Below are 14,514 nucleotides of genomic sequence, written 5' to 3'. Positions count from 1 at the left end.
CTTTCCGTAAATCACAATGTTATAGTCATAAATGATTATTTGATTGCGATGAGTTTGGAAGAAATTTAATTCTGCGCAATTTTATAAATAACATGTTATTTTATTACCTCTTCCAGTAGTGAAAATTGTATAAATGTTAACAATGGTTGAATCAAAAAAGGAAATTCGAGACCACAATCAAAACCAAGTTGTAAAATGCATGGTTCCTGCATGTGAGAACTACCTTAGAAGGTCCGGAAGTAAAATTAATGTGATTTGTTTCTGAGTTTAAGGTTACCTTATCTTCATTTTCTTAGTTCAAAAACAAAATCCAGATGTCTCACCGATCGTTTACGTTCTGAATGTTTTACTTAAAAATATATTTTACGTGTCCACGTGGACATTATCTAAACCCCCTCCCCCCTCACCGTGGACAAACGTGGACATTTTCGTAAGCCCTATTAATCGAGCAAATGAAACGAAATTTGGCATGTGAAGGTTTTAGGGTGTAATAAATGTTTTTACGCTGGTTAGACACTCCACCCCCCTCTCTGAGGGGGAGCTGCCATAAAAATGAAACACAAATTTCTGCGTTACTCGAGAATTAATCAAGCAAATGAAATGAAAGTTGGCATGTGAAGGTTTAAGGGTGCAATAAATGATTCTATGGTGGTTAGATACTCCTCCCCCCCTTCTTGGGGGGGACTGGTCTGCCATTCAAATGAAGCACAAATTTCTGCATTACTTGAGAACTAAGCAAGCAAATGAAACCAAATTCCCCCCTCTCTAAGGGGGAGCTGCCATACAAATGAAACACAAATTTCTGTATAACTCGAAAACTAATCAAGTAAATGGAGCCAAATTTGGCATGTGAGGGTTTTAGGGGGCACGAAATGTTTCTATGGTGAATAGACACTCTTCCTCTCTCTCTAAGGGGAGGCTGCCATACAAATAAAACTCAAACTTCTGCATAACTCGAGAACTGATCAAGAAAATTGAGCCAAATTTGGAATGTGAGGGTTTTTGGGTGCGAGAAATGTTTCTATGATGGTATGACACCCTTCCCTCCTCTGAAATGGAGAGGAGATCCCATAAAAATAATACACATATTTCAACCAAATATATTCCAACCAAACAAGATAATTGAAAATTTTCGGAAAACTCAATTCGCATTTGTTCTACAATTTCATAGTGACAAACGTTGTGAGTCTTCGATCTTCGTTCGAAAGTGGAAATGGATTTCAATGTGATGTAACTCCTATATCATCTTCTATCTATAAAAATAAAAATGTATTGTCGAATGTGTTGATTAGAGCAAAACTCGAGAAAGGAATTGTCCGATTTAGGGCTGTCTTCATTCTATCATATTTTCTGTATCAAACATTTATTCCATGTAACGGAGAAACATGTTATTTGCAAGTGGTTGAAAAATCTTAAACGAGAATTGTGTCTGAATCTGATTTTATAATGACGAGTTTTGGTAGAAGTACTAGGATTTTTATAGATAAAAAAGGTAATTTTAAAGGGTAGATTAGAAGATCAATCAATGAACAGTTTCGCGATTGGATCCATGAACGTGCGCTGATTAAGAAAACGTGGATGTGATAACGAAAAATAAATTTTGGGCGAGACGAAGTTCGCCGGGTCAGCTAGTGGTTAAATAAAATATTTTTTTATTTGGGGCCGTCCACGAAGTACTTGATCCAATTTCTTGGGAATTTATGGCACCTTCCCCCCGCAGTATTTTTTACATACTTTTTTATGATCTTTGAGCACAAGCAACCACTCCCTGGACATCCACCCTGTTGAAAATGATCATGTAGTTTATGGAATCGAACAAATTCTGCTTAAAATGTGAAAAAAAATTTTAGATTACAAATTAAAACAACACCGTTAATACAAAAATATTACAAATCAAAACAACAATCTTCTTCTTCTTCATAACTATCATCAGATTCATCAGCATCTTTCCCTGATTTCACCTTCAATAGAAGTACAGGTTGGACTCGATTACCCGGAATGTTGATTTTTTTCACTCCGGATAATCGAATTATAAAGAAAATGCAACCGAACGTCTTGCTTCCATACATCGTGACCTATTGCCGCCTCCCTATCAGATTAGAATCCGAAAAACAGTGAGACAGAAAAAGACAGTGCGCGGAGGTCAAAAGTGAAATCGGGCCAGAGATATCGGAGAACCAAATCGAGTTTTCTGACAGCATCCTTTCCCGTCTTTCATCACTTCCTCCGAGCGGGAGAAAATCGGGCCACACGGAGCGAGAGCAAACCTCCGCTCCGAACGGCGGAAAGGATGAGCACACACAGCATCATCAGCCAGCTAGCAGTAGTGGCAGCTGCAGCAGCATCCAGTCTTGCGTGTGTGAAAAGTGAAAAGTGATCCGTAGAGGCGAAAAACGATTTTCTTCCATCGCGACTGGGTTTGGTGATAAATTCGCCATTGAAATTTTTGGACGAGTGTGCGACCGTGAAGTGGGAAACGGATCCGTGCGAGCGTGGCGAGCGTGACGGTCGTGAAAAGTGTCCCGTGCCGGACGGAATTCTCCAACTAAGGTGGAGATTTTTTCTGCGTTTTTGGCGAGTCGAACGGAAGAGAAAAAAAAAAGTCGGTCGGGGCGTCGACGTGCAAATCCATGGTGCAAGAGCCTTCGCTGATCGAATCCTTGCGACGGATTCGGCTGTTGGTCAGGAAGGAAACTACTAACCGAGCGTAAAATGGATAAAATAAGGATTTCCCGATAAAGTTCGCAAGGGGTGGATGCTGTGTGGTGAAAAATTGTGAAAAAATGGAAGCTACCTTCGAGAAAGGATAACAATTGATTTGCATCAGATAGTGGCAGAAGTGTTGAATTGGAAATTTGTAATATCGAAAACGAAGCGAAGAAAATGGTGTTACGCACTGTTTTATTGTGTGCCAGTGATGGAATGGATGCGAACAAGTCCCTTCGGGGGACGATGAGTGATGGTTACGAGAAAAGTAAAAATTATGGTGTTAATATTTAAGCAAGACCACCCCAACCGTTGACGAAAAAACGTAATACTGTGCCAGTGCGTAAAAGGAGATTCATAGAATGTTATACTCAAGCGGGTGGTTCACATGGAAGAACGTTCCGGAATGAATCGATGGACAGGTGTCTTGATCGTGAATAAGTTTTCCTGCTGAAAAAAAATCCGGCAATATTTTTAGAAGCAGGAGAAATAGTAAGCGACGACGAAAAGGGCAACTTCAGAAAAAGGAAGAGGCGGTGGGTTGGGGTGCAAGGATTTTCTTGAAGGCCCTTTCGATTTTCGAAACTACCCACAATACGCATCACTTATACACAAACGGTATCCTGTTTTTGCTCCCTCTCCAGTTCTCCAGCACGATCTTGTGCTCTCTTTAGTGCTCAAAGTCCTCTTGGTACACAAACACAGTTGCAATCGCAATCCAACACACACTCACAATCTCAGAATGACTAGTGAACAATGAGAAGTACCAAATACCAACGAGATAAGCAAAACATACAACCGAAAATGCCGAAAACTATGACTTACGGGTTAGTATCCTCGAAGCATAATCCTGGAAGGTGGCGCACGGTAGAATCGCTCGTCCTAGCCCTGCTCTGTCTGATAGATCAGGTGTCCTGTCAGCGGCCGCTGAGCAATGCTACCTTCGGGACACCACACAACTCAACGGGTGTGATAAATGTACTCCAAACATCGACCACCGGCCATCCGCCATCGATGGAACACTACCAACATCCGTCTGACAGCAGTCGGGACAAGAATCAGATTGCGGTTAATGGTGATGAGGTCGAGAGTGCACAGTCCGCCCTGAATGAAATCAAGTCCGTTGGTAGGAGCGGTGCCAGCCCGCGTCGTCCATACCTTCCGACCCCAGCTACTCCTCCGGATTCCGGCGGCTTTGATGCACGCAACGATCGCCGAAATCCTCCCTCCAATTCGTCGCGGAGAAAGCTCGGCTCGGGAATGACCGAACTGCGGAAGTTCAATCAGCTAAAAATCGCCGAGGGTGCTGCGGAAGCGGCCGAAGTCTCCAACGGAAGAGTGACCGGATTTCGGCAGCCTTTCCTCAACAGCGGCAATGTTGGGCTGCCCGTCAACTCGCCCGGCCACGGCAGTCGACGACGAGGCAGACCGTTCGACAATCGACAGGGCGATGACCCGCTGCGGTTGATTTTCAGGGAGTTTAAGGAGGTGAGTGGAAAATAATGCTTACATTCGTATAGGTTCATAAAAAGGGTAGACGGAAAAAAATGCTCCGATTTTGACCAAACCCTAAAGGATTTTAGTTTATCATTTCGTAATTCTTGTCTAACTTTTTTTTTCATTTCGCTCAGTGTAAATCATCCAGAATTAGGATGATCTAAAATTCGGATGAATTTCTGATTTTTTCATCAGTGAATGAAAGGGTTTCAAGTAAACTTAATATAAAAAATCCTGAACTGTTATTTCAATGCTAGCTTTAAGCCAACCTTTAAAAAGTTTAATTTTTCTTTTGTTGTGACCAGCTTTTCCAATATATATATAACAGTTCGGCTGAAATGTTTATAAGGTAACATAGTAAAATAATTTTTTTTGCAAAATTCAATTTTATTATTCAACATAATTGCCTTCGAGGGCATTACAGCGATTATAGCGATCTTGCCACTTTTCGATACCATTTTTATAGAACTCTTTCGGTTTCGACATAGGACTATATCTTTGATTTCTATATAAGGGGGTCACTCTACGAAAAATGTAACGATTTATTAAGAGTTTTCAAACGCATATTACTCAAAATGGTTATTGCGACATATGTTGTGTTATATATCATTAGACAAGAAATTTATCCAGAATTTTTTTTGCTTGAACAATGAATATAGGAGGTCTTCGTAGCCACTTGGTTACGCGTTCGCTTACCAAGCGATCGATCGTGAGTTCAAACTCAGGGTCCTCAATTGACCATCTTTGTGTTGTTATAGAATAACTACGTCCACGCAACCATCATCAGCGATGGAAATCGATCCAGGGTGGAACAAAGATCGATTCATCCATACAACTGCTCTGCTATGCAAGAAACATCGGGCTGCTGTTCTATAAATAACCCAACAATGATCAATATCAACTGTCTCCGCTGTCCGGTCTGCTGAACAATGGAAGAACAGAAAGAATATACCCTTACTCCTAAATGGCTACTACTAACTACTGTATAATTTACAATTTATAGAAACATAAACGTATGTACATGTACACGATTAAAACCCGGCTCTGTTACAGCAAAAATGCTAATGAGCCTAATAAATAAATAAATGGGATAAAAAAAACAGTGAATATAGTAAAAAAAAGTTAACAATTTGACGATTTAATTGGGTATGTTTTCTTTCGATTGCACTATCCACTCGCTTCCTCCCAGACGCAACGAGCAATCTTTTTGCCTAAATTCGGGCGTTAGCTCATAATGTGAGTTGATGCGTGAAATGAATTATTCTTCATTTACCGATAATAGACATTGATTTTATATTATATTGTATGTTGTCCAATCAATTTTTGCTCAATTCATGTTTTTATCGTGTATGTCTCACTACTAACAATTTGTGTAATTAGAAGATCGAAAGAGTATACCCACGTAAATCAGATTATGATAGCTTGAGTAGTCGCGATCTTATAGGGCTATAAAGTTATTACAAACAATGTTCCGGACAACGTGGTAACGAGGGAGATAATGCTATTTTTATCTATAATATATTTTTGTAGTCATAGATTGATTTGACTCAGGCTTGTATTTATGTAGGTCTTAACTATTTAGACTTGTATTTAATAATGATACATGATGACTCTTTGTTTCTTCTGCATGATTGAATAAACAGAAGAAAAGAGTAATAATGGCTTTAATGGTATTTTTGTGTACGTTTTTCTACAACGTTTGTGTACCGAATTCTACCACGTTATGTCATCTAACCCATTTAAAGGATACAAGTACATACAGGAAACGGTTTTTCCAGGGCATCCATTTGATGTATCAAAAGAGAAAAGAATACAGAACAAGAACAATGAAAAACTCAATTTAAATGCAATTACTACACACAACACACAGTCCTATGTCAAGATCCCGTCCGTGCCTCTAGGCTCAGACCCATTAACTTTTTCCAAAATAGGCCTCAGTTTCGGTAATCACTTCATCATTGGTGTTAAATTTCTTGCCAGCGAGCACTCTCTTCAAGTCTGCGAACAGAAATTAGTCGCTGGGCCAGATCTGGAGAATATTGTGGATGCGGAAGCCCAGTTCATGTAATTTTGCCATCGTTTTCATTGATTTGCGATTTTTCCATATTTTTTTTCAATGACAAAAGTTGATTCATTCCCAACGCTTCAACTCACGAACCAATCGACCGATTGCTGTCAAATTTTGACACGTTTCCATTGAAAGATGGTGCGTTGTTATAGTCAAATAGATTTTTGCAAGAGGCATCATCTAGACGTCAACCTTATGAACTTTTCAGCCGAACTGTTAATCGTATGAAATGGACTTTTTGGTCTGGACACCTCGATAGCCATAAGAACACGACCGTATTGTTGACGTAGGTCTACGGAGATGTTTTATGAAAATCGTTTGATAATCACATCAAATACTATTTTAGAATATATAAAAATTTTATAACTAATTCTCTTTAGACAGTTATAGAGGTTCTGAAAAACCACCCCACGATGTTTTGTAGAAACAGCTAAAGATGGTGCCATGAAACTTTTTCAGTTCATTTGCCTCTAGCAATTAAAAATGCCAAGTTGGAAAACTTCACTAAACCTTCAGCCATTTGGAAAACCCGAAGCCGTCTGGTCGCTAGATGGATGACTGATAAATAAAGAATGAGAATACAATTTGTTTTCATTTGTCTGCATTATGGAGACTTTAAACTCAAAGGTTTATTCGCCGCTACTAATAAAAACCGCGGATGGAAATACTTTAATGTTAAACCCAGTGCAAAGGCGAATTTGCACTTCGAGCGAGCGATTTACAAATAGGAGTACCGGTAAGTTTCTTCGTTTTTTTTTTTAAATTTAATGCTCCATTCTGCGAAAATGGTGACAAATTTAATATATATATATAAATCGTTTATTTTTACAGGCTCAGTTACATTAGTTTAAAGGAGCCGAATTCTTAAGTATATGTTTTAAAACTATACATAAATAATTTTCCTAACACTATGGTTAGTAAGGTGGAAAACCGATTACTCGCGGTTTACTCGAGTTTAGAGGGTGACATCTTTCAGGAAAGGGATGGGATATAAGGGAATTGTTACAATGTTGATGATCACACTCGATTCTTAAATCTATTGTATATTTACATTTCAACTTATTTTACTGTTTATACCAAGGGGGCCAATCGCTCGCAATGGATGAAAAGGAGGGTATAAGGACATAGGTACAATCACACACGAAGATCGATAGCTTTAAGGAAAACATATATTTGGGTCATGTAATCAAGGTCTAACCGAGCCAACACATCTCTCACCGGCACATTGGGCTGTCTTCCTCGGGCCCGAAGGGAGTTTTCTAAATTCGATCTGGCGACAAAATACATCTCGCACGACCAAACAACATGCTCGATGTCGTGATAACCTTGACCACAGACGCAGAGATTGTTGCTGGAAAGATTGAAACGAAAGAGAAGCGCATCTAACGAACAGTGATTGGACATGAGTCGGGAGAAGGTGCGAATAAAGTCCCGACTCAAGTCCAGACTTTTGAACCACGGTTTGAGGCTAACCTTAGGGATAATCGAGTGAAACCACCGGCCCAATTCATCTTCGTTCCATTTGCGTTGCCAGTTAGCGATGGTATTTTTACGGACTAAAGAAAAAAATTCATTGAAGGCGATTTGACGCTGGTAAATGTCGCCTTCAATCGCACCTACCTTTGCTAATGAGTCAGCCCTCTCATTACCCGGAATTGAGCAATGTGAAGGGACCCAGACAAAGGTAATGACATAACAGCGTCTGGATAAAGCACTCAAAATTTCTCGTATTCTCTCAAGGAAGTACGGCGAGTGCTTTTCCGGCCTCACTGAACGGATAGCTTCGACAGAGCTAAGACTATCCGTTACAATGTAATAGTGTTCAACAGGTCGTGAGGCGACGCTGTCCAGCGCCCAGTATATCGCTGCCAATTCAGCAATATATACTGAGCAAGGATTCTGAAGACTGTGGGAGGTGCTAAAAATTTCGTTGAACACTCCAAATCCTGTGGACTCATTCATAGAGGACCCATCAGTAAAGTACATATTATCACAATTGATACCCCCATACTTTGAATCGAAGATCGTTGGAGCGATCCTCGATCGTTGATAATCTGAATATCCATGGATATCCTGTTTCATGGACAGATCAAAATGCACAGAGGAATTGATGTAGTCAGGAAAACAAACACGGTTGGGAATATACGAAGAAGGATCAACCTGCATGGAGATGAATTCATGATATGAACTCATGAATCCGGAGTGAAAATTTAGCTCGATCAGCTGCTCAAAATTCCCGATCACCAATGGGTTCATAACCTTACACCGGATGAAGAACCGAAGAGATAATAAATTGAAGCGATCTTTTAGTGGGAGTAGGCCTGCCAAAACCTCGAGACTCATGGTATGCGTTGAGGGCATACATCCCAACGCAATACGGAGACAAAGATACTGAATTCGCTCGAGTTTAATGAGGTGTGTTTTGGCAGCTGATTGAAAACAGAAACTGCCATACTCCATCACTGAGAGAATAGTTGTTCGATACAACATTATAAGATCTTCGGGATGGGCTCCCCACCAGGTGCCGGTAATTGTACGGAGAAAGTTTATTCTTTGTTGACATTTTTTACTCAGATACCTAATATGGACCCCCCAAGTACATTTGGAGTCGAACCAGACCCCAAGATACTTGAATGACATAGCATGAGTGATCGGTTTACCCAAAAGTTGAAGCTTTGGTTTTGCTGGTCTATGCTTCCTAGAAAAAACCACCATCTCTGTTTTCTCCGTGGAGAATTCGATCCCTAGCCCAATGGCCCAGGTTGAAAAATTGTTCAAAGTATCTTGTAAGGGTCCTTGCAGGTCGGATTCGTTTGATCCTACGACAGACACCACTCCATCATCTGCAAGTTGTCTTAGGCTGCAATTTTGTGTAAGGCAATTGTCGATGTCGCTTACATAGAAGTTGTACAAAAGGGGGCTTAAACATGAGCCCTGGGGGAGGCCCATGTAAGAGAACCGACTTACTGCCGAATCTCCGTGAGAAAAGTTCAAATGTTTCTCACAAAGCAAGTTATATAACATATTATTCAATAGAGGCGGCAGACCCCGAGAGTGTAATTTGTCTGACAAAACCTCTATTGAAACAGAATCAAAGGCTCCCTTTATGTCCAAGAATACTGAAGCCATTTGTTTTTTTTCGGCGTAAGCCATTTGAATTTCTGAAGAAAGCAACGCTAGACAATCATTCGTCCCCTTGCCCCTGCGGAACCCATATTGTGTATCTGAGAGTAAGGCATTCGTTTCAACCCAACGATCAAGGAGAAACAAGATCATTTTCTCCAACAATTTCCGTATACAAGACAGCATTGCTATTGGGCGGTACGAATTGAAGTCGGACGCGGGTTTTCCGGGTTTTTGAATAGCTATAACTCGTACTTGTCTCCAATCATCCGGAACAACATTATGCTCCAGAAACTTATTGAATAAATTCAACAAGCGATGTTTGGCCACATCGGGGAGGTTTTTCAACAAGTTGAACTTAATTCTATCCGATCCTGGAGCCGAATTGTTACTTGAAAGGAGAGCAAGAGAGAATTCTACCATCGAAAACTCGGAATCAAGATCGCACCTATCTTGTGGTATATCTCGAACAATTCTTTGCACGGGAGCGAAATCGGGACAAACCTTTCGCGCAAAATTAAAAATCCATCGATGTGAATGTTCCTCGCTTTCATTCGATGAAGAGCGATTTCTCATGTTTCGAGCCACTTTCCATAATTTTTTCATTGACGTTTCTCGTGACAAACCTCCCACGAAATTTCGCCAATAAGCACGTTTTTTACCTTTGATCAAGTTTTTAAATTGATTTTCAAGGTCTAAATACGTTTGAAAATTGTCAATGGTTCCTCGTTTCCGAAAAGCTTTAAATGCATTCGATTTTTCTACATAAAGCTTTGAACATTGGCTATCCCACCATGGATTGGGAGGCCTTCGGTGAATGGTGGAACCTGGGATGGGTTTCGTTTGAGCGCGAACCGCGCTGTCATGGATCAAACGAGAAAGGAAGTTATACTCCTCCAATGGAGGTAAACCATCTCTGGAATTGATGGCTAGAGTAATCGCGTCCGCATATTTTTTCCAGTCAATGTGTCTTGTGAGGTCATATGCCATGTTTATAGATTCAGAAGAATTCGACCCAATGGTGATGGAAATTTTGATTGGCAAGTGATCACTACCGTTGGGATCCTGGATTACATTCCACTTGCAATCTAACGATAGTGAATTCGAGCAAAGCGAGAGGTCAAGAGCACTTGGGTTAGCAGGAGGTTTAGGCACACGTGTTGTTTCCCCAGTGTTCAAAACGGTCATATTGAAGCTGTTACAAAGGTCATATATCAACAATGAACGATTGTCGTCGTACTGTTCCCCCCAGGCAGTTCCGTGAGAGTTGAAGTCTCCCAAGATCAATCGTGGCTCAGGAAGGAGTGAGCACATGTCAACAAGTTGTTTGCGGCTAACCGCAGCTCTCGGAGGCCAATACAAGCTGACAATACAGAGGTCTTTGCCTTTAATGTTTGCATGACAAGCAACAGCTTCGATCCCTCCAATAGGTGGAAGGTCAATTCGGAAAAATGAGTGGCACTTATTGATCCCCAATAGCACCCCTCCGTATCTGTCATCACGGTCCAAGCGTATAATATTAAAATCGTGGAAAGAGAGATCATCTCGCGAAGAAAGCCAAGTTTCGGACAGAGCAAAAACATCACAATTGAACTTATGAATTAAAAATTTGAATGCATCCAAGACGACTACGACAATTCCACTGTAAAACAGTGATATCTCCGACCTCTCTATTCAAATTAGACATCAAGAGAGATAATCATTGCAAGGAGGGGCCATGTTTGCATCAATTGTTGCAAAATTGTCTTTAGTACTGGAAGCATTGAGATGACAATGGTTCTGATGGAATCGGAAACATTAAAACACGTGAAGATTTGATCCACAAGGTCAGTCAACTTTATAAATCCCGATTGGGAAGTTGAGCTGGACGCAAAAAAAGGGACAGTTGGGGTTTTTGATGTCCCCTCGAGTGCTGGGTCGTTCGAAGGTGAACTATTCCTACGGAAGCCAGGAGGAACCTGATTTTGCTTGTCCGCTGCACTCGATATTTTAGGCAAGCTAACATGGGGTACCACCGATGAGACTTGTCGTTGAACTTTGGGAGTGGACACATTTTTGCGCCGGGAATTCCCTTTGAAAATAAACGGTGTGCCCTCGTTAGCTGTATCCGCTTCCAATTCGTCAACTGGCAGTGAAGCAAAGACATTGTTTGTTGGTAATGGTTGTTGAGCCAGTGGGGAAGCGCCCTTTAAGATATCCGCGAAAGTGCGTTTCGAGCGTTCCTTCAAAGAGCGCTTTTGTTTATCCCAGCGACTCTTGTAAGTTTCACAAGCTGAGAGCACGTGTGGGGATCCCCCGCAATATGGACACTTATGCTCAGTCGCACTGCAGGATTTCCCCTCATGTTGCTCTCCGCATGTGGCACAGCGCTCCTTGTTGGCGCAATAAGCTGCTGTATGACCAACTGACTTGCATTTGTTGCAAGTCATGGGCTTTGGCACGAAGAGTCGCACCGGCAGCCTCAATTTGTCCACCATAACGTAGTCAGGGAGGGCGGCACCAGCAAAAGTGACTCGAAACGAGTCGTATGGCGTAAATTTCTTTTCTACTCCTTCCTGGGTAACTTTTCCAAGTTGGCGACATTCCAAGATTTTGACTTCCATCGAAGGAAGCCTCTTGAACCTGCCAACTCCCATACTTTCTATAGTTTTGCACGTCAGACCCGTTTCAGATATAACGCCCCCAATTTCTACGTTATGGGAGGGAATAAAAACTCGATATTCGAGGATGAAATGCTTATCAGCAACAATATCGTTCGCGTCCTTTCGGTTAGTCACGACAACTCGCAGTTTGTTCGGTCTTACTTTGCAAATTTCCGAAACAGAGGTGTATCTTTTCAGATCTGTCATAATCTGTACGACCCTCAAGGCTTTACCATTAGGTTTGGGCCGGAAAAAAACAACCCAAGGACCAGCGTCAGGCGCATCGTCCGGATAAACCCTGACACGGGGAGCGGAAACAATAGGAGAGGAATTCGAGGACAAGGTTTGAGTGGGGACAGTAACATCAGAGGGGGGAAGGGATGTCGATGATTGGGTGGAAGTATTGGAGGAATCAGGGGAAAGGTTTGCAATCTTTTTTTTGGAGGGGGGCTTGGTAGTGTGAGTTGACTCGTCCCCAGAAGAAGAATCTTCGGGCATAGGAGTCCGTTTAAGGGACTTACTACACCCTGCTTGAGCAAGCGAGGGGGAGTCTGAAATGTCCATGTCTAGACCCCCACCCTCCTCCATTCTTAGAACGAACGATTATTATCTATACAATTTTTTTATCTCACTTGAAAAAAAAAAAAAAACTTAAATAAAATAAAAATAATCACATAAATTTGTTGTTCCGATATGCGCTCTGTTACCCTATTAAGGGAGACACAAAAGTCACGCGCTACGGAGACAACACAATAGCAGAAGTTATTGTTGTACTCAACTGAGCGTCAACCACGTGTTGACGATGCCGTTATGGTTATTGATCCACTACAGACGCCGATCCAGACCACTGCAGAGGCGCTGCTTCCTCGGTTCTGGCTGCTTTGGGCACTTTGGGCACTAATTCACCACAGAACACACGAGAAAAAAAAACCAACTCGTTGGGGAGAAGAGAAAAAAAAACTTCGAGAACAATGCTTGAGGAGTGATGAATAGCACATCCAGCTCCATCAAGTTGTTAGCGAGGAATGGACAAATTTAATATTGAAAGTATCGCCCATCGCTAGTCACAACATTTTCCTATTTTTCTGGTAATTCACGGATCCCTTTGCGGAAATAATCGGCCGGTTTGTCAGCTAACCACGAGTCGATCCAATTTTGGACTTCATAAAAATTGGAGAAGTGCTGGTCAACCGGACCATGTTGAATCGATCCAAAAAGTTAGTAATCGGACGGAGCAATGTCTGGAGAATACGGCAGGTGGGATAGGACCTTCTATTTCAGCGTTTCCAGGTATGTTTTGACCGGTTTCGCGACATGCGGGCTAGCATTTTCGTGCTGCAAAATAACTTTATCGTGTCTTTGCTCGTATTGTGGCCATTTTTCCTTCAGTGCACGGCTCAAATGCATCATTTGTCGTCGGTAGAGGTCCCTCGTAATGGTTCCATTCGGTTTTAGCAGCTCATAGTACACCACATCCAGCTGGTCCCACCGAATAGACAACATAATTATCTGGCCGTGAATATTCCGCGCGGCCATCGATGTTGATGCATGACCGGGGTAACCATACGTTGGCCGACGTTTAGGATTGTCGTTATGGACCCACTTTTCATCGCCAGTAACGATTCGATGCGAAAAACCCCTTCTTTTATGTCGTTGGAGCAGTTGTTCACACATGAAAAACGGCGTTCGGCGTCTCGTGGCTTCAATTCATACGGCACCCAATGTCCTATCTTTCGGATCATTCCGATTGCTTTTCAAACGATCGGATACGGTTTTCTGAGCTACTAATATCTGCAAGTTTTTGTTGCATTTGTGACGGACCTTGATCGAGTAGAGCCTCCAATACTTCACCTTCTTCGTCTTCCAAGTCAAATTACCACTTTTAAACCGTGCAAACCACGTCTGACACGTTCGCTCAGTTGGAGCATGGACACCATGAACTTCCACCAAAATGCGATGACTTTACGCAGTTTTTTTCTTCATATTGAAGTAATGAAGTAACACTCCCCACAATAATACTCTCGTTGGTACGAAAATCGACATATTCGAAATGGCAAAAAATTATGTTGTTTACGATTCAACTTTTTAACACATACTGAAAAAGATGCGCAATGACGGTAGCTTTCCAACGAATATCTGGAAATTTGATTCACTGGGATAATAATCAAGTTACGCCATCTGTTGTAAAATCGAAGAAACTTGCCGGTAATATATGTAAAAAAAATGCACACCACGATGTTTGACCAAATCTTTTGGTCTCAAAATAGCGTTCATCGTATCGTTGCTGAGCCGATTTCAAAGCTTATTTTTGTTCTGATTATATTCAGAAAAAAATCACTCGACAGTTGCCGAGGAGTGAGACATAGTGAGAACGTTACAAAAAAGGCATCGAAGCGCCGAAAAGGCGAGCGACCCGTCAATTCCTATAAGGCATCCAATTTTTGTCCACCAACATGCTCGTCTTCTGAAATTGTGATT

General features: G+C 41.6%; 1 protein-coding gene across 5 annotated transcripts in view; it reads left to right on the top strand.

Moving 5' to 3' along the window:
* LOC129768345 (tyrosine-protein kinase receptor) overlaps positions 1-14,514 on the top strand; it is an 88,988-nt gene that overhangs the window by 34,340 nt on the left and 40,134 nt on the right. For 2 of the 5 annotated variants that reach the window (XM_055769926.1, XM_055769927.1), the window contains exon 2: positions 2,097-4,194. In XM_055769926.1, the coding sequence (XP_055625901.1) occupies positions 3,463-4,194 (732 nt within the window). In that variant the 5' untranslated portion in view covers positions 2,097-3,462. Of the gene's footprint in view, positions 1-1,933; positions 4,195-14,514 lie in introns of all 5 variants that reach the window. The other 3 variants (XM_055769928.1, XM_055769924.1, XM_055769925.1) reach the window with 2 other exon arrangements.

This window comes from Toxorhynchites rutilus, chromosome 2 (genome assembly GCF_029784135.1).
Source record: "Toxorhynchites rutilus septentrionalis strain SRP chromosome 2, ASM2978413v1, whole genome shotgun sequence".
Lineage (NCBI taxonomy): Eukaryota > Metazoa > Arthropoda > Insecta > Diptera > Culicidae > Toxorhynchites > Toxorhynchites rutilus.
Note: the sequence above shows the minus strand (reverse complement) of the source record. Positions and strands in the feature narration are given on the sequence as shown.